An 18,008-nucleotide genomic window follows, 5' to 3' on the forward strand; every position below is an offset into this window, starting at 1 on the left:
GGTAAGGGTAAAGCAAAAGAAGTGATGCTGGTGTTGAAGAGTGTGTTCATGCACAGTTTTGCCCTCCATACCGAAATTACATCCATTAAAAATGCAAATAGCCAATGGAAGTTTCAGTTGCATTTCCACATTGCCAGCTTTTGCTTACCTAAGCAACACTGATATTCTTGAAGCATGCATTGAACGGACACACGAGAGGTTTGGTAATCACGATTTTATTTACTCAGTTTCAGACTAGACAGTGCTAATACAGAAAGTACCATGTTTTACTGCAGACACAGTGCCCAGCTCTGGAAATCGGGCATATGACATCAGGACAGCACCTATACATCCCTGGCAGAAGTTTACAGAAAAATTTTATGCAGAGAAGACATGGTAGGTCTGTTACTTTGTCTATCTAAGCATTCATACAGTGACACCGGTTATGTCTTACACCCCTCTGTACATCAAGAGAGAAAAAAATACACCATACAGAAGATAAGCCAAAGTTTTGTTGTTTGACATCTTCCAGGTTGTCAAATTTTCCTTGTCTCCCACAGACTACCTACAGGGGTTGCCAAGTACCATAAAGTTAAGTACTCTAAACCTTACGAGAGCTTCCAGTTTTGCAGGAGATTGTCAAAGGTGGGGGGGGGGCGGGAAGAGGCCAAGTCTGTTCACCTGGGGTTTAATAGACAAACAAAACCATGAAACAAATGCGCTAGGACTCATAGCAGACTTCCTGATTTCTTGGACATGAGACCAAGGCCTAGATAAGCAACAAGCCAGTCAAAAAGGTAATTTAAAAAACCTTGGAATTATCTAACTAAAATGAATTCTTTAAAATCTGTTGGTTATACCTAACCAGTTCATCTATGATGATTACTAGACATTGAAAGGAGCAGGCCATTATGCTTTGAATGAGATCCTTTGCTGAATGTTGTCTTCAGGCCTTGGTTGCCTTTTGGACTAACACTTAAAAACATGGAGACAGTTAAAAAAATATTACTCTGCTTTCTTTACTAACTATATAAACAGAAACAGGAGCTCCATAGCTTCAGATAGGTTGGGCTTTAAACCATTAATAGAAGCAGCAGAGAAAAAAAGTTTAGTCTTGGTTGAGAGTCTTGAGTCTACTTTGCACTCTAACAAATCTTTGAAATTCTTGATAATTGTGTATACAAAATTTAAAAACGAAGGCCTGATCCTGCAGCCCTTATTCCTCAGAAGGCAACAGATGCCAATACCCAGCAAGATGGCCTTTTTCTTTTAAAAAGGTCTACAAACAGGACATGAAGCAGGAATGACAATTACAAAAAGATAATTTCCAAATCTCCAAAACCTTCAGCATGTACTCAATCTATACATACAAAGTGAAGAAGTTACCAATGTCAGGGTGTCTTCAGACTGCAAATTATGTCTAATGGCTTACTGTAGATGCACAGCAAACTCATCTTTTCTTGATAAATAAAGAAACTGCTGATCAGCACAGTGAGGAGAGGTATCTAAATCAAGGTGAACGGCCAAGCAAGTGCAGAGGTATTCTATGCAGAATCTATTTTCTTTGCTTTAATAGCAGCTTCAATCTCTTCCATGATTGGCACCGGCCCTGCATAGTTATTAGTTTCAATAGCTTCTAATTTCTTCTGATAGTCAGTTGGCAAGCCATTCTGTTTTGCACCCATGCAGATTACCTATAATCAAAAGGGGAAAAAAAAAAGCCTTCAATAATAGTGTTAGGAAGGACAGACCCCCTCCAAACATTTACTCGTACGGGAAGACCGATTTAAGGTAAAAGAGAATTAATCCCAAATAATGCTGTTTGTACCTAAAGATAGCTTCTGGAAGACCACTGAAGACCTTAATAGTGTCAACAAAATTACTCTGAAAAGGCTTCTAACTACCAAGGCATACCGCTAAGATTCTGAAATGTTACTAATGTGCACAAGACCGTACAATTAAGCTGTTGCTCAGTTATTCCATTCTTTCTTCCAGCAAGGATGAGAACTACTTTTTATGCCTTTAGCCAGGCTTAGTATCTCATCTGAGTGAGAAACAGCGTATATTATTGATGTTATTTTTAAAAATAAGCTGTTCAAACCCAAAACACAACATGAGTACGTAGACAGGTTACAGGAGTAACAGACACAGATACTTAGCTTAGTGAAAAAGCACAGATTCCTTAGAGTTTGTTACTGCAGCTTTCCTCCTACATAGAAAATAAACTTTATTGATGCAAGAGAAAATAAGTGGCAGAGAGAGGAAAAGAGGAGGCTGTAGGGGCTGAGGCTTGAAAGAGACAGCAGCAAGCTCCCATATAGAAATGAATAGATAAACACACAGATTTTAAAAGCTGACACTATTGTAAATATTCTTTCATGCATTCAACAGCCAGGAAATTCAAGGATGAGGTGTCTAGAAAGGATGAACTTTGCCACAAAAAGTACACAACAGTAGATGGATGTAGATCACTGTGTGCCAATGCAGTCACCTCTACTAAACTTTCAGCTCTCCTGCCTGGTTAACTTAAACAAATAAAACTAGGGGCAGGGGGGAAGAAGAGAACTAACAACTGACCCTGACAACAGCAAGAGGGAATGTTTAGCTAGATAAAGTTGCCAATATTGGAGGTCTGCTCTTACAGCATACTGGTGAGAGCTGACACACAGCAGCAGACTATGCGTTAACTCCCTGAAAAGCCCTGAAGATCTGTCTTGACAGGAAGCGGGTTGGCAGTGTGGCAGTCTGCTCCCCCCACCACGTAAGCAATAAGCACTAGTGGGGGCTTTGACGGCTGCATCCAGCTTATGCTGGACTTTGGGGCTGCCTGGAGCAGTGACCCAAACGTCTTGCTGGTATGCAAATATGACTATAAGTTAATCATCTTACTCTATAAATAGTGGACTGCCCAGGGCCTGTTGAGCTCTCCTGCACAGCAGCGGGCTGCACGCCAGGATCTCCCCTTGAGTAGGGACACCTCTCAAGGTCACTCTTCGAGGTTGAGAGATGCCTTGCCACAACAGATTCTCGGAAAGTGACCAATAGCATGCTAAACTTTGAAATCTTAGCTAAGTGATATAAAGGTGTGATTGCGCATATCTAGTCCTTTAGACATAAACCGCTGACCAAGTCTGGGACTAGGACTGGATCCAGCCGCACCTAGACTCCTCTCTGAGAAGGAGTTTAGAAAGCAAGGGGGTCCTTTCTGAACCTCGTGACTCAACGGGAGGGTCTCCCTGACAGTTTTGTCTGACCCTGTCCTCTATGCAGTAGATCATCAAGTGTACCTTGCCATCAAATCTTGTTAAACCACTGTCGCATTTACCATTGAACTTTGTTAACTCGCTGTTTTATATCAATAAAGTATATTGTTCCTTCGCTCTTGCAAGTGAAGTACACTTTCACTCCATCTGTGACAAATTGGCATAGTCAGCAGGATGGCAAGTAGTATCACCACCTATTTACAGAGGCATGGAGTGAATGAGTCCCAAATTCTCAGAAGAATGGGCTCAAGACAACTGGCATACTTGAGAAGCGGTTGAAGAGCACCTAAAGGTATGGAGGATGCGTTAGCCTTAGGCACTCCCAGAGCCGAGATTCAAGGTCAGCCTACTGGCATTATCTTGAGTCTGACTGAAGCATTCCAGAAATGAGATACGGTGAAAGGAAGGAGCGTATTTCAACTCCTCGGCACCAGTCTCCAGAGGGGAGACAACCCCTTCCTCCCACTTAGGGAGGAATTGCAGGGCATGAAGCTAAATAAACGAGTAGTGTCCAGAAGGCAATTGGGCCTGCTTGTCCGGAAAGTGGAGGCTTATCAGTGGATAAGTGATGATGGCCTATACATTTCAATTCCAGTTGGTCCTCGAGGACAACTGGTGAAGTTTTTAATAGATACGGGAGCACAAATTTCAATACTAACACAACAAGATGCTGAGAAGCTAGGTGTGCGATCTGGACGGCAAAGAGTTAAGATTACCGGTGTGAACAGAGCGAGTGTTGTGTGCCATACTGCCAAGGTCAATTTATGGCTCCCGGGCAAGAAGCGCATGGTGACTACTTGCTTTGCAATTAAAGATCATCGTGAAAATATTTTAGGTTTCTATGTTTTAAATGGACGAACCTGGCACCTGCTGAATGGCAGCTTGTCATCCTTTGGCTCAAACATCGACCCGGACCCCGGTAGAAATAGGGAGGCTCCAGTGGGTGCGCTTTGCGCAGCCCTTGCCCTTCCTGAGTCAAAAATCATTAACGTACCGCAATATCCAATTTCTGCTGCGGCACAAAATGGAATTTCTGAAGTCATAGTTGATTGGGAGAAACGACAAATTCTCTCCAGAACCCACTCCCCATATAACTCACCTGTCTGGCCAGTTGGGAAACCAGGCAGGAGGTGGCGTCTGACAATTGATTATGGCGCCTGAATGCCAATGCGGCCCTGTGAACAGCTGCTGTACCAAACATTGCAAACTTACAGCTACTTTGCAAACAGCTGCACACTGATGGATGGCGGTGCTAGATGTAAAGGATATGTTCTTTATGGTTCCCTTGAAAGAGGAGGATAAAGAGAAGTTTGCTTTCACTTGAGAGGGAATACAATATACCTTTAACAGACTCCCTCAGGGATGTGAACATTCACCCACAATTGTTCATGCCGCACTTGCTGAACTTTTACAGACAGGCTCACTCCCCCAAGAAGTGAAACTGTACCAATATATAGATGATACTCTGATTAGAGGAACTTCCCCTGAGAAGGTGGGGGAAGTGGCTGCAGCAGCATGGCAAGCGTTAAATAAAGCAGAAATTGAGATTCCACCTGGAAAATGTCAGGGACCAAGTAAAGAAGTAAAATTTTTAGGTACTTCGTGGAGAGCAGGCAGTGCAGTGATTCCTCCAGATACCTTAAGAAAATCCAAAGAGCTGCAAATGCCCCAATCAAGGAAGGAGTTACAACAATTAACGGGAACTTTAGGATATTGGAGGAAGTATGTACCTGGATTTTCTATCATTTCCCATCCATTATACTCACTCTTACAGAAAGGCAAGCCCTGGGAGTGGAAATTAGAACATAAAGAGGCCGTCAAAACTCTGATTGAAGAATTAAAAACGTATCAGTCACTGTACGGGACGAGTACACTCCTGCGACCCTATTATAGCCGAATGGGGTTTCGCACTACTTACTGTAACCTGTTCCAAACTGGCCCTGATGGGCCAAAAAGACCTTTATTCTTTAGCTCAACTGCATTTAAATAAACAGAACAACGATACTCTGAATGGGAAAAGGGACTTTTATCTTTAGTCTGAGTAGTTAAACAAGAAAATACATCAGGGACAACCTGTGCAAACTAGAGGACCATTTAATTTACTAGAAGCAATCCTAAAGGGGACTGCTCCCCTAGAAGGAGTTGCGCAAAAACCCGCTATCAGAAAACAGTATGCCTACCTAACAGGAGTTGCAGAAAATATGCAATTAACTGAAAGACACACTAAGGTTTTCAAATTGCAGATGCCCATAAACACAGACCCTTTAGCATTACAACAACCTTTAAAACCTTCACCTGTTCTGGATGCACCGCTCCTCACTGAGGGTACACCAACAGAACACATTTGGTTTACGGATGCTTCAGCAAAAAGGGTAAACAGTAAATGGCAATATAAGGCCTTTGCGTTAGATATTACCACCGGCAAACAAGTAATAGAGGAAGGTGAAGGCAGTGCACAAGTAGGAGAAATAAGAGCAGTTGTTTGGGCAGCACAGAATGGAGCAAAAATTATATATGTAGACTCTTACGCTGTGTGGGCCGGTGCCTCACAGTGGCTCTGTCAATGGGAAACCTTGAATTGGGAAGTAAATAGATCCCCAGTTTGGAGAAACAAAGATTGGCAATTATTACTAGATATAGCCAGGAAAACACCTTTCAAGATGGGATGGGTAAAAGCTCATGCTAAGGATAACCGATCAGCCACAAAGTAAATCAAAAGGTAGATGAGCTAACTAAAATTAAGAAAATCACCTTAAATCGTGAGTGGTATCAATTTGGAGAATGGTTACATCAAAACCTAGGCCACACAGGTAAAGAAGTACTTTGCTGCACAAAAGTACAGGCTGGCCTATAAACAGAAGAACTTGTGAAACTATTCTTACAGAATGTCCTCAGTGTAGATTGAAAGCACAAGCAGATCATCCTGCTAAAGCACCACTTCTACATATCAATGAAGGGAAAACTTTATGGTCTACATGGCAAATTTATTATATTGGACCATTCAAATCCTCTGCAGGATATCAATACATCCTCACAGGAGCGGAAGTAGTCTCAGGCTTGCTTATCGACTAAGTGTCCGAAAGCTGATGGGTGAAATACAGTGCAAGGGCTATCGTTTTGGTTCTCAAATCTACCTACTCCTGATGTTATCTAAAGTGGTAATGACTCACATTTTTCACGTAAGGAAATGCAAGACTGGGCAAAACAAGAGGGAATTAAACACATATTCCACACCCCATACTACCCTCAATCACATGGGATGGTAGAAAGAGCTAATGGCTTATTGAAGAGGAATCTCAAACCACATGAGGCTCAATGGGATACATGACTTCCCAAAGTACTCCATCAATTAAATAATGGATTCGGGCCCATTGGAAGCCCTGTAAGCCGAGTATGCTTTGTAAAAACTGAGTACTCATAAATAAACTGAGCACAACAACCAGTGATTTAACCAAATTAGAACACCCATTGCGATCTTCTCCATTAGCAGTGGGAACTAATCAATGGCTCTTATCTGATATATTGCCTCAGTGGGAAAGAATTAATGAAAGGGACCACCAATTGATTGTGGATGCACTTGGTGTAGCCCAAAATAATGTTTCTCTAGCTCTTAGTTGTATCTGAGTTGCATTTTGGATACAATCTATGGTAACAGCAATTATAAGGGAAGGTGAAGAGGGCACCTTACCCACTGAAATTCAAATGGTAATTTGGGATAATGCAACGAAGTTTGAGAAAGAATTCCAATCCTGGTGGTATTTAGTCAATTTCACTTACGACCCCACCACCAACAAGGCCACAGCTTTTGTCTTAACCATATGTAATGCTTCGGTATATACCATATTCCCAATCATTGCGTTAGGATTAAATCACAGTGGAGCTATACTCTATCCATTAGAAGATAGAGCATGGGCCCAATGAAACGGAAATAAATGGCAAACTGTTGATGTTAACGCATGCATTGTACAGGAACAACAAGGATTTATTTGTGAGAGTAACGCCATCAAAGCCCAAGACATTTGTCTTGACACTGAACAAAACATTTGTAATTTTGAAATACATCCTAATGAAGCCCCTGAAACCGTACTTGTGTATATTGGAAAAGGATGTGTCTATATGAGAACCTTTGTGATTTTATATTTGTAGATAAGGTTACTGTAGATACAAGCAATCACTCAAATATTTGTGTCTGTAACTTTACTGAAGTTATGGGATGCGACTTTAATTATTCAGCACCTGTTACGTCTTATCAATTGTTATAATGTAATTATACATTGAGTCAAGATTTATTGGCTACTCCCATTAGAATGAATCTTACATTGGTGAAGAAACTACTACAACACGATGACCTGTGTGCTGATTTTGGCTGAGATAGAGATAATTTTCTTCATAGTATCTATGTTTTGGATTTGTGCTGAAAACAGCATTGATAACACAGGGATGTTTTAGTTACTGCTGAGCAGTGCTTACACAGAGCCAAGGCCTTTTCTGCTTCTCACCCCACCACACCAGCGAGCAGGCTGGGGGTGCACAAGAAGTTGGGAGGGGACACAGCTGGGACAGCTGACCCCCACTGACCAAAGGGATATTCCACACCATAGGACGTCATGCTCAGCATATAAAGCTGGGGGGAGAAGAAGGAAGGGGGGGATGTTCAGAGTTACGGTGTTTTGTCTTCCCAAGTAACCGTTACATATGACGGAGCCCTGCTTTCCCGGCGATGGCTGAACACCTGCCGGCCCACGGGAAGTAGTGAATGAATTCCTTGTTTTGCTTTGCTTGCGTGCGCGGTTTTTGCTTTACCTGTTGAATTGTCTTTATCTCAACCCACGAGTTTTCTTTTACTCTTCTGATTCTCTCCCCATCCCACCGGGGGGAGTGAGCGAGCAACTGTGTGGTGCTTAGTTGCCAGCTGGGGTTAAACCATGACAGCATGCTAAACTTTGAAATCTTAGCTTCGTGATATAAAGGCGTGATTGCGCATATCTAGTCCTTTAGACCAAGTCTGGGACTAGGACTGGATCCAGCCGCACCTAGACTCCTCTCTGAGAAGGAGTTTAGAAAGCAAGGGGGTCCTTTCTGAACCTCGTGACTCAACGGGAGGGTCTCCCTGACAGTTTTGTCTGACCCTGTCCTCTATGCAGTAGATCATCAAGTGTACCTTGCCATCAAATCTTGTTAAACCACTGTCGCATTTACCATTTGTTAACTCACTGTTTTATATCAATAAAGTATATTGTTCCTTCGCTCTTACAAGTGAAGTGCACTCTCACTCCATCCACGACAGGCAGGGAGGAGGTTTGTGAAGTAGCAGAGCCTGCTTTCTAAGCAAGCTTTCTCTTCAGAAGCCTTGCAGCAGCTGGCCTTAGCTATGGTCCTGGAAGGTGATTCAGAGGAGCGAGTTCCTCAGTTAAGAGAAGGCGGCACACTTTGGATTTAACAAGCTCAAGTCCTGTTTCTTTGCTTTTGGTAGAAAAAGTCAACATGTTACAGTGATGTCTATCTGCAATTGCTAATAGCTGCACAGTTCCAGACATGCAGTCATGCCACCCGAGGCTAGGCCCGCATCGGATCTCACAAGCTAAGCAGGTCAGGCCTGCTGCGTGACTGGATCACGTGTCTCTATGGAGTCAGCGTGTTGCAGAACAGTGTTGAAATGCTTCTGCCTCACCAGCCATCAAGTGGGAACCCTGCAGTGCTCTGCAATGTTGCTGGAAGTCCTGTGATATACTGATGATGCATCTGGTAAAAGGAGGCAGGTGGACTCCTGTATTAAATGATAGTAAGATACTTCATAAGACAATAGGGATAATCCGTGTCCTTGAGACTACAAGCCAGGTGCTGTATTCTCCCCATAGAAGCTTCCCTCCGTCTTTTTAGTGGAGTACGTTATTTTTTCAAACAGAGAATTGCTGCATATATATAAACAACATCCTTCAGAAATCCTTGTGTCAGTCATAACTAATTCACAAGTTAAATAGAGGCTTCATGTAACGCATAACTACGCCAAAAAATAAACCTGACTTAGTAGGCCTTTCAGAGCTAGCAATCTTTTGCGAGCATCATTACACTATTACATTGCACAAGGATTAAGTTATACCTTTACATTAGAGTTACTCACACCTTCCATCCACTGTAAATAAAGTGCTTATTAAATAGGACAGAAGTACTGCATTATATATTTCTGTTCATTCTCTCCGAAATTACAGTGATGCGATACCTACCCTTTTATACTGAGGAGAAGGGGGACCACAGACATAGTCCTTCATCTGGTAGCTTCGACAGGTCAGTGCCTCTCCTGCTTGAGTGTGGACATTAACTTCTATTGGGACATAAATGCCATCTTCAACTCCCTCTTGCCTGCAAAGGACATATATTCCTTTCATGCCAAATAACTGATGCATCTTTCAAACTGTGCAATTACACATATGCATTTATTATAACAGAATTCAAGGCAGGACACTGGTCTGCGCTGTTAACAGACTTAAAGAAAAACAAATAAAGCAAAACATATGCCAGTGCTTTTTGTGCAAACTTGTTTCATACCCAAAAGCAAGTTTCTAAAGAAGCGGCAGCATTCACTTTTATCATTTCAGCTCTGTAAGAAAGATGACTAGTAGCCAACTTGCAAGGTTAGAGAGAGAATATTCCTTGTGAATTAACTACTGTCCAAATCTGATAATCTACAAGAGAAATACAACCAAGATTATCAGAATTAATGAGCCAGGCACATATCATTTATTGCCTTCTGCTCAGATAATGAAACAATTGCAAGGTTTTCTCTTGCCCATTGTGTTACATTTGAATAAGGGGAAACTCGCACAACTCTTGCAATGCACATTCCAATGAATAATCCAAGACACCCTTTAATTTGCGCAAGACATGTACATCAACAATGAACTAGATTAGGGGCAAAAACCATTTTGTTATTTTATAAGTGAAATCATGCTCTCTTAGGAAAACAAAACCAAACTCAAAAACAAGGCTACTTGTTGTCTTTAACCATTAGCATTTAGCCACCGATAAAAGTCTGAGGAAATAGTGAGAAGTAAACGAGAAGCTTAAGCAATACAAACAGACTTTATAGCACAATTAACTTTAGATATGCTTTAGATATGAGTGATAACATGGGTTTTAATGCTGCTCATCAAAATATCATTTTTGACAACTTATCTTTCTTTTAAAGACTTTACCATTTCAAGTTATTTAACGTACATAACACAGGCCATGTTATGTGAGTAACTAGGTTAAGTGCAAGTAGAGACTGGAAGCTAACTGCAGATTCAAGGCCAACAGACTGCAAAATAAGTCACACGGGTGTATGAGAGAAAGAAAAGTGTTACAGTTAAGTAATGTCCATTGCTAGGATATATGAAGACAAGTCATGATTTAGTCTGTAACTTACAGATTTGTGAAGTACATAGGACCTTGAAACACCACCAAAATGCATTTGAAGCCAAAAAGTTCAGCCATCTAAGCAAAAGATTCCCCTCCCATATTTGTTTTCTATATATTACATTGTTTTACTGGTATTTCAACCAACAACATGCAGCATCAATTACAGATTCCCTCCTCTGCTTCTGGATAACAAAGCACAGACTTCTTTATCCAGATTAGGGGGGAAAAAAGGGGCGGGGGGGCAAATAGTGAAAATTTTTTTTCTTAATACATGGAAATTCCAGGAAATAACTTGGTTGAGAACTTACATATCTGCTTACACACAGCCAAAGAATCCCAAGATCTTCAGCAGGAACACATGCAAGCTCTTTCGAGTTGCTTAGGAGCAATCCTTAGAAGAACACTATCGACTATCTTTAGAAAAGCCAAGAACACATCCTGTTGCCTTCCATTTCCAGTCCACCTTCACGGCATCAGTGAGGACCGGGAAGAAGCAATCTTTAATGCTAGTGTCCGTCCTGCAGTTTTTGTTGACGGTATAGCACTCAAGTCTCTAGCATCTTAGCCAGCATTAGTCAAACAAATGCCAGGGGTTTGCAATTCTATTGTATGTAAACAACCCTTTAGAAGTTAAAATTCAAAATGTTGTCCCCATAGGGCGAACACAGTGTTACTACCAACGCAGATGCTGCCAGACAGCATCTTTATACTTCTTTAGGAAGAGGACATGCTTTAGGACAGCATGGTAAATTAGGAGATTTCAGTAAAGGTCAGCAGAAAGGGGACCAGGAGGTAAGTGCCAGTGTAAGCAACAGTGGGGGAACTGAGGAGATAATAAAGCAGGGACACGTGAAGCTTTCCCCAACCAGAAGCATACCAGCTAGGTGCCCTCCTGCTTGGGACTAACACTTCCAACCAGGACTTGAGAGTGCTGAGAGTGCCCATTCCCATGATGTACTAATAGAAGTTGGGCAACAGTTTCTGTTGTATTTCAGGCTCACTGTAGGCAACGGAAAGCACAAACTTCAAGTTTCTTGGCTAAGATTATAAGGACATGTCTACACGGCACAGTGCAGCCATAACCAAAATTGCAACAGTACCAGAGGCAGAAGAACTGTATCACTGTAATGCTTTCCACGGGTTTAATATGCCCTGCTTCCTTCGCCTCACTAGCCCAGATTTCTACTGGAATTAATTGACAGTGATGAACTGCTCTGAACAAATGATCCTTGTGTACCAGAAGCACCATGCAGTGCAGGCGCATCCCGAAAGCTGCAATAAACACATAACACCAGCCAAAGTTTTGGAGATTAAGTTCTAAGCCCTGCCTCAGTCCCTACAAGAAGTTATGCTACTCCTTGATTTGTTTACCTAGGTATTCCTCCAGACTTCAGCCTAGAAACGACTTGCTCAGGTTGCCTTAAACTTGTCTTAGTTATCAGGCACAGGCAGAACATTCTCCGCCATGCATTGTAATAGTGCAGGCAGCCTCCCCTATTCAAAGGGAAAAACAAAACCACTCCAGCTCCCCACTTGGATCTACCTCAAGTTCACAAAAGTTTGAATCCTTAGAAAAGACGACATGCAAAATAACCTCCTCAAAAGGTCCCTTTGCCTGTATTAAAGATCTCCTTCTCTTCTGCAAAGTCTCGTCCTCATCTCTTCCTTTTCCACTACAACTGGAGTCTACAGATGTATAGAGACACAAGTTGATGTCAGTCTCAAAGGAAACTCTCCCTAAAGCAATGGAAAAAATGTCACAGGACAAATACAGAGTTTAGGGTAATTTAAGGGACAGGACATTGTGAAGACAGGGATTAAGAAAAAGGAGCCTGACCAATATATCGGCTCCAAAGCAAGGTCCACACCCTATTAAAATACCCCTAAGAAGCTGTAGCTTGAAGACAAACCCATTTTAATCACAAATGTGTTAGAAGTCAATATATGTACTGTGAAGTGAAATTCACATATTAAAACCCAAAGCATCTTCTTGATTCCAACACCAAAGCTTCCACACAGATCTTTACCAAAAATTAACTACTTTTCAATTGTTCTCTAAAACAGTAGAAGACAGCAAAAGTTAAGTCACCTACTTATCCAGTGAACTTAAATTGCTAGCGTTCATTTTCCACACTATTCCCCATACTTCGTCTCCAGGGCTCTGAACAACGGTAGCTGTACCTCCATGCCATACAGAACTTGTCCTGCCTTGATGATGGCCAAACTCGAGCTTAAAATCCTGCAAATGAAACCAATGCAGAGAATCAATTTCCACTTAAGATAAGGGCCGTTGGCTATTCTTGACATGAAAGGAGCAGCTAAAGGAGAGTCTACAAATAGTCAGTTGGAGCCACAGAAGGAGAAACAGACAGGCGGGATCCAATCTGGCTCCCATCTCACGAGGGGCTGAAGTCAGCCTTTTCCACCTCCTCATGAGAAACGGCAGCCTTGGGACAAAGGGAAGAGAGGTCTGGCAGAGAGCACTACTGATAAAAGTCTTGGTCTGCAGAGACCTGGATCAACATCCAAACCTCTTACTAGTCTGGTCTAAACATTAGCTAACAATTTCTAGCGGTGAGAAGAAAGTGGAGTCAGCCCTTTTTCAAGAGCAGCCCACATACCCAATTCTGCAGTAAACACAGTAGTGCTGAAGAAATGTCGGCTTGACTTTTGTCCAAGTTGGCAGTGACAGGATTGCTGATGTGCTTCCCGTTACACAATCTGAAAGGCCCTTGGCTGAGGTGTACCATGAAGGAGGGAACCGACTACTGCCTTCTTCTCATTCCTCAAAAGACATGCCTACGTGGTGCCCACTCCTTTGAGCTTTTGGTGCTGTTGTAAGACTTAAACGCTACCATGCAGGGTCCAGGAAAATAGTAAGGGTAAAGAAGCCTACAAGATAGTGAGCTTTGGGTCTTGTCCTCGTGCACTAATACAACTGCCCAATTATAAAATACCATCCTGTGTATTTTCCAGTGTTTTGCAGCACTCAACTGGAACATTCTTGGGTATTTTTAAGCCAAGGCGTATGCCTCCTTGAGTGAGCTTATTCAGGTTTTTGCAAATTGAAGATTCTTTTAGAAATCAAGTATCTCTTTTTCTTACAAGTAATATCAAATACTACTATATAGGCAAAAGAGAATATCAGGTTCTTGCATTTTTGCAGTGTAATCTCCCATCTGACTCCATACACTCAGTTTCCTCTCCTCCTTGTTAGCCAATTTGTGGATCCTTCCCTAGCAGTAGAGAAGGGAAAGAAAAAAAAAACCAAACAAAAAACTTTAAGGAAGACTACCTGCTTAACCACAACAATAAACTCTAACAAAGGCAAAAAGGATCAAGAACAACAACAAAAATAAAACCCAAACCTAAACAACCCCGCAGCTTTGCATATTTCTCATGATCACCCCCTTTAAGCTATAAGATAATTTTGATTTGAAATATATGTGTGTACATATTTATATTCACTTTCTGAGACACATTACCTTCTTGTAATATGTCCTAACAGATATGGGGAAAAGGTTGCAAAAGTTGAGCAACTAGAGGCTTAAACACAGAAGAACAGCACTGATCAGAACACTAATCTAATTTTTCTTTTTGGTGTAAGTCATAATCAGCAGCCTGGCAAAGCCATACTGTTTATTCCATCAATAGAGTCATCTTCCTTCCCCATAAAATGTCCCCCATTAAACGAATTTCACTAGAAGAAAGTGTACTTAGACACACTAGTCATCAACCATTCGACAAGCTGCTGCAAAATGGCTTTGCAATGTTTGGGTCACTGGATTACTGTGTGAGGAGGACTCTGGACTAGACCCTGCAGACAGTCAAGCCCGAGTAATTTGCACACAAGTAAATAGTCCAGTCAAGTCACAGACTGAAGTTACAGGTGTGAACAAGTGCTTGCAGGGCAGCCCCAAGGAAATAATCCTGTAGAGCCAAGTACACTCACAGCAGTCTAGCAAAAAGAAGAGGGAAAAAAAAAATCCACCAATTTTTACTTTATTCCTCTGGTTATATTTTCTTGGACCTGATCTGCACTGAATACCTGCAAGGAGGTGTATAAAACAGTCAGATACCACCCAAGAACGGCAACAGAGACCACACAGAAACAGCGTGTTTAGCTCCGGTTCTGGAGGCAGGAAACCCTATGTTAGGCCACGCGGGCAACTGCAGCAGCCACTGCAGGGAAGAGGGAACAAACACACTAGATACTTTCTTGGGTAAAGAGCTTGGCCTTTGGCCCTTCTTCTGAGTACCAGTGTAATACCCTTTCTGTGCTCGTTACACATCCCATTTCTTACAGCTTGTGATTGAAGATTAACAAAGCTTTAAAAAATAAAAACAGAGGGAAGCAAATTTAATATTCTAGTTTAGCATCCAAAGTATTCTGTTTACAGGCTATTCTCCCTTTTTTTAAGCCAACGTGGTACTACCATAGAGTAATTAACACAAATCAGCTCCAACCTCTGTGCGCTTCCTCACTCCCAAGGATCAGTGATTTTCCAGCTTGAAGCAAGGGAGTGAAGCCACCCGGTGTTAGGGAGCACAGCAACTGGCCAAAGGCCGGCTAGAAAGGCTAGCGCCTGACTGCCAGCTCTTGAACAGCTATCCTGCAGCGTGGCAAGAGACGCTTACTGCATAACCTGAAAATCCACCTGAAACCCAAAAGGAGAGCTGAAGCACAGGGCTTTGCTTTTATTCAAAGGTAAGCGCGCAATACTACCGCTTTCCTCCTCACCTCCAAGGTCTGATCCTGCAAGGTGCTGGGCTCTCGGCACGTTCAGCTCCTCCAGGGTATCTGTAAGCACCTCACACTTTACAGGAGCAGACCTTGGTTGCCAGATTGATGGTCCCAAGAGACACCAAGTATCTCACTATTGGGAGTTTAATTAATTACAAGTTTTTGGAACTTCTTAATACAATCTAACGTAGATCGTTTTCCTGCCAGTCACCCCAAGAGAACCTTCAAGTTGTCCTTAAGTGGTATCAATCAATGCTCTGCTCCTCCAAGGATCCTTCCAGTTGTACAGAGCTGTACATCAGCGGCTTAACGACCGTATTTTGGCTCGTATTTCCAAGCCTACATCAAAGCCAAGTCGACAGACTAACGTTTAATAACCCCGGGGGGGCAGGACTGCCAGGGCCCAGGACGGTGTCGGCCGCAGCTGGGCAGCACCGGCGGGGAGCTCGCACCCCGGCTGACAGGCGGCACGGGGGGGCTCCTCCTCACTTCTAACCAGCGTGGCAGAGGGCAAGGAGGAATTTTGATTTTTTTTAACGAAGCATCATCCCTTTCAAACTGCCAGAAACGCGTCCCATTAACCCAACTGCGCAGCCCCTACTTACATTTTCAGGTTCGTAACTCTTTACGCGTGGGGTCTTGGCTGGCAGCCTTACAGCCTTGGTTAAGCCCGGTACGATAAAACCCACAGAGGTGGGACTACCGCAAACACTTCCTTTGGCTGAGGGCAGCCCAGACACCGGCCCGAAGCGTCTCGGGTTCAGGGTGATGGGACCCCCCCGCGCCCCGTGCTACGGCCGCCCCCGTCACCCCCAGGAGGGACCGGCCGGCCCGCAGCACCGGACTCCACGCAGCAGAGCCATGCCCACGCGCGGCTCCACCGGGGCACGCGGACTTCCACAGGCCCCCCCTTCCCACCCGCGGCACCGCTACGCGCCGCCCCCCCCGCGCTTCTCCCCCACGCACCTGCAGGCGCGCCACGGCGCAGAGCGCCGCCGAGGGGTTGCTCAGCAGCAGCCGCTCCCGCAGCAGGTTGCTGCCGTACGCGTAGTACAGGAAACAGCAGCAGCAGCCGCCGCCGTCGCCCCGCTTCGTGCCGCCCCCCGGCTCCATCGCCCCGCACCGGGCCCGGCACCGCCGCGCCGCCGCTTTAACACCCCCCCCACCACGGCGGCGCTGCCTGGGCGGGGCCTGCGAGCGGAGCCGCCCGCCATTGGCCGCCGCCTGCGCGCCGCGCCCCCCTTCGCTACTTCCGCCGCCACGTGGGAGCCAGTAGGCAGCGGTGCTGTGACGTAGCAGCGGCGCGGAACGCCTTCGGCATACGTCACGCGGGCTCCTCGCGGGGCAGTGACGTAGAGGAAGGTGTATGCTTCTCGTCCAGCCAGCCGGGCAGGGGGAAGCACGCTGCCCCGGGTCCCTGCGGCCTCGGCACCGCATGACGGCAGGGAGCGGGAGCGCTGCACGTTTCAGCGCGTCAGCAGCTTCCTGCGGGGCATCATCCTCTGTGGGGAGGAGCACGCCGTCAGCCGGCAGCGCCTGCAGCCCCCCCCCGTACCAAAGCGGGGAGGGTTACAGTCCCCCTGCGAAATCCAGGCCGATGCATTTCGCTGGTGAGCACCCTGGCCGCCTCCGAGAGAAATGTAAACGGCGACGAATTGTAAATATATTCCGTGAGATGTAAAATAGTGCAACGTCTCCCAGCTGGGAGCGCTCGGAGCAGAGTAAGCTGGGAATATACAGGAGTAAAAGGCGGGAAGATGCTGGCGTGCGGTCAGGCCGAGCTGCGGACCCATGCACAGAGGCAGTTCCTCTCCTTCCCTGACATAAGCAATGCTCAAATGAGACAGGAGGAGGCCTTACTGCCGCTGAAGCAATATGTACATATATATACACATATAACACAGCAAAATAGCTACGGAAGGCTGTAATTAATAATGTAACAATTAATGGCGAGGCACCATTCATTAATGCTGTTACAGCAGCCCTCAGCCCGCGTGGGCTTCCTGAGGAGCGGCAGGTCATGCAGGATTCAGCACAGGATCCCTGGCAGCACCGTGCCCGGCCTCTCTGGGCACCTCCTCGCCCACGCAACACGGAGGGGAGAGCAGCGAGCGGGTGAGCTGAAGCAGCTCCTTCCTTTAATGATGTGAGAAGCACTCCATTGGAATCCCTGCTTTAGTTTTCCCAACACAGGCGTGGCAAAGTGAGATTCATCACAAAGCACATAAAGTGATAAATGTCGTTCTGATCCTTCCCGACTAGCAGTTTTCCATTTTTAGGGATTTTTTTCTTATGTAGGAATAAATATTTGAGGGTGAGAGGGAACGATCATGTTCACTTGTTACATAGGTCATAGAATTATATAGCAAGACTTCTGCACTCTTACTCCTTACAACAGCTAGTAGCTGAACATATCTTTTGACAATCTGCTTCTGGTATATGCTTTTAGTCCCCTTTCCCTAAAGAAATGTGAACTCCACGAGGAGAAGGTCTCTCTCTCCTCTTCCGGCAGCTTCTGGACCGTTGGCTAATTTCAACCAGAAAGCAAGAGGTTTCAAAGATAACTAAGTTTCTGCTGGTCTCAAGAAAAGAGGCAGAGATGGCCGTGAGATGGTGGGGATCCC

The 18,008-nt window shown here is 44.4% G+C and overlaps 2 protein-coding genes across 5 annotated transcripts in view; both read right to left on the bottom strand.

Moving 5' to 3' along the window:
• NOD1 (nucleotide binding oligomerization domain containing 1) overlaps positions 1 to 16,414 on the bottom strand; it is a 46,741-nt gene extending 30,327 nt beyond the window's left edge. The window contains exon 1 of the mRNA XM_075143327.1: positions 16,351 to 16,414. The gene's annotated coding sequence lies outside the window, so the exon portion shown is untranslated. The remainder of the gene's footprint in view (positions 1 to 16,350) is intronic.
• GGCT (gamma-glutamylcyclotransferase) lies at positions 200 to 16,549 on the bottom strand. Of its 4 annotated transcripts, XR_012672607.1 has the most exons (5): positions 16,351 to 16,549; positions 12,734 to 12,879; positions 9,467 to 9,602; positions 8,497 to 9,009; positions 1,585 to 1,673 (listed from the first exon to the last, which is right to left on the bottom strand). XR_012672607.1 is itself a non-coding variant. In XM_075143334.1 (4 exons), the coding sequence occupies exons 1-4, from the start codon at positions 16,495 to 16,497 to the stop codon at positions 1,524 to 1,526; spliced, it is 579 nt and encodes a 192-aa protein (XP_074999435.1). In that variant the 5' UTR covers positions 16,498 to 16,547; the 3' UTR covers positions 200 to 1,523. The 4 variants fall into 4 exon arrangements, 3 of the variants coding, with proteins under 3 accessions (XP_074999435.1, XP_074999436.1, XP_074999437.1); XM_075143334.1 differs by lacking the exon at positions 8,497 to 9,009 and having other exon boundaries at positions 200 to 1,673; positions 16,351 to 16,547; XM_075143335.1 differs by lacking the exons at positions 8,497 to 9,009; positions 16,351 to 16,549 and adding an exon at positions 13,262 to 15,367 and having other exon boundaries at positions 200 to 1,673.
• Positions 16,550 to 18,008: the final 1,459 nt, after the last annotated feature.

Source organism: Calonectris borealis, chromosome 2 (genome assembly GCF_964195595.1).
Source record: "Calonectris borealis chromosome 2, bCalBor7.hap1.2, whole genome shotgun sequence".
Lineage (NCBI taxonomy): Eukaryota > Metazoa > Chordata > Aves > Procellariiformes > Procellariidae > Calonectris > Calonectris borealis.

What these genes read in the sequence shown, in the direction of transcription:
- GGCT (XM_075143334.1), bottom strand. Translation starts at nt 16,497, where the DNA reads ATGGAGCCGGGGGGCGGCACGAAGCGGGGCGACGGCGGCGGCTGCTGC. An exon ending in AATTTAAGTTCACTGGATAA is followed by an intron (nt 9,603 to 12,733) that starts GTAGGTGACTTA and finishes TGTCCTTTGCAG; the next exon opens with GCAAGAGGGAGTTGAAGATG. An exon ending in CTTCTCCTCAGTATAAAAGG is followed by an intron (nt 1,674 to 9,466) that starts GTAGGTATCGCA and finishes TTTTGATTATAG; the next exon opens with GTAATCTGCATGGGTGCAAA.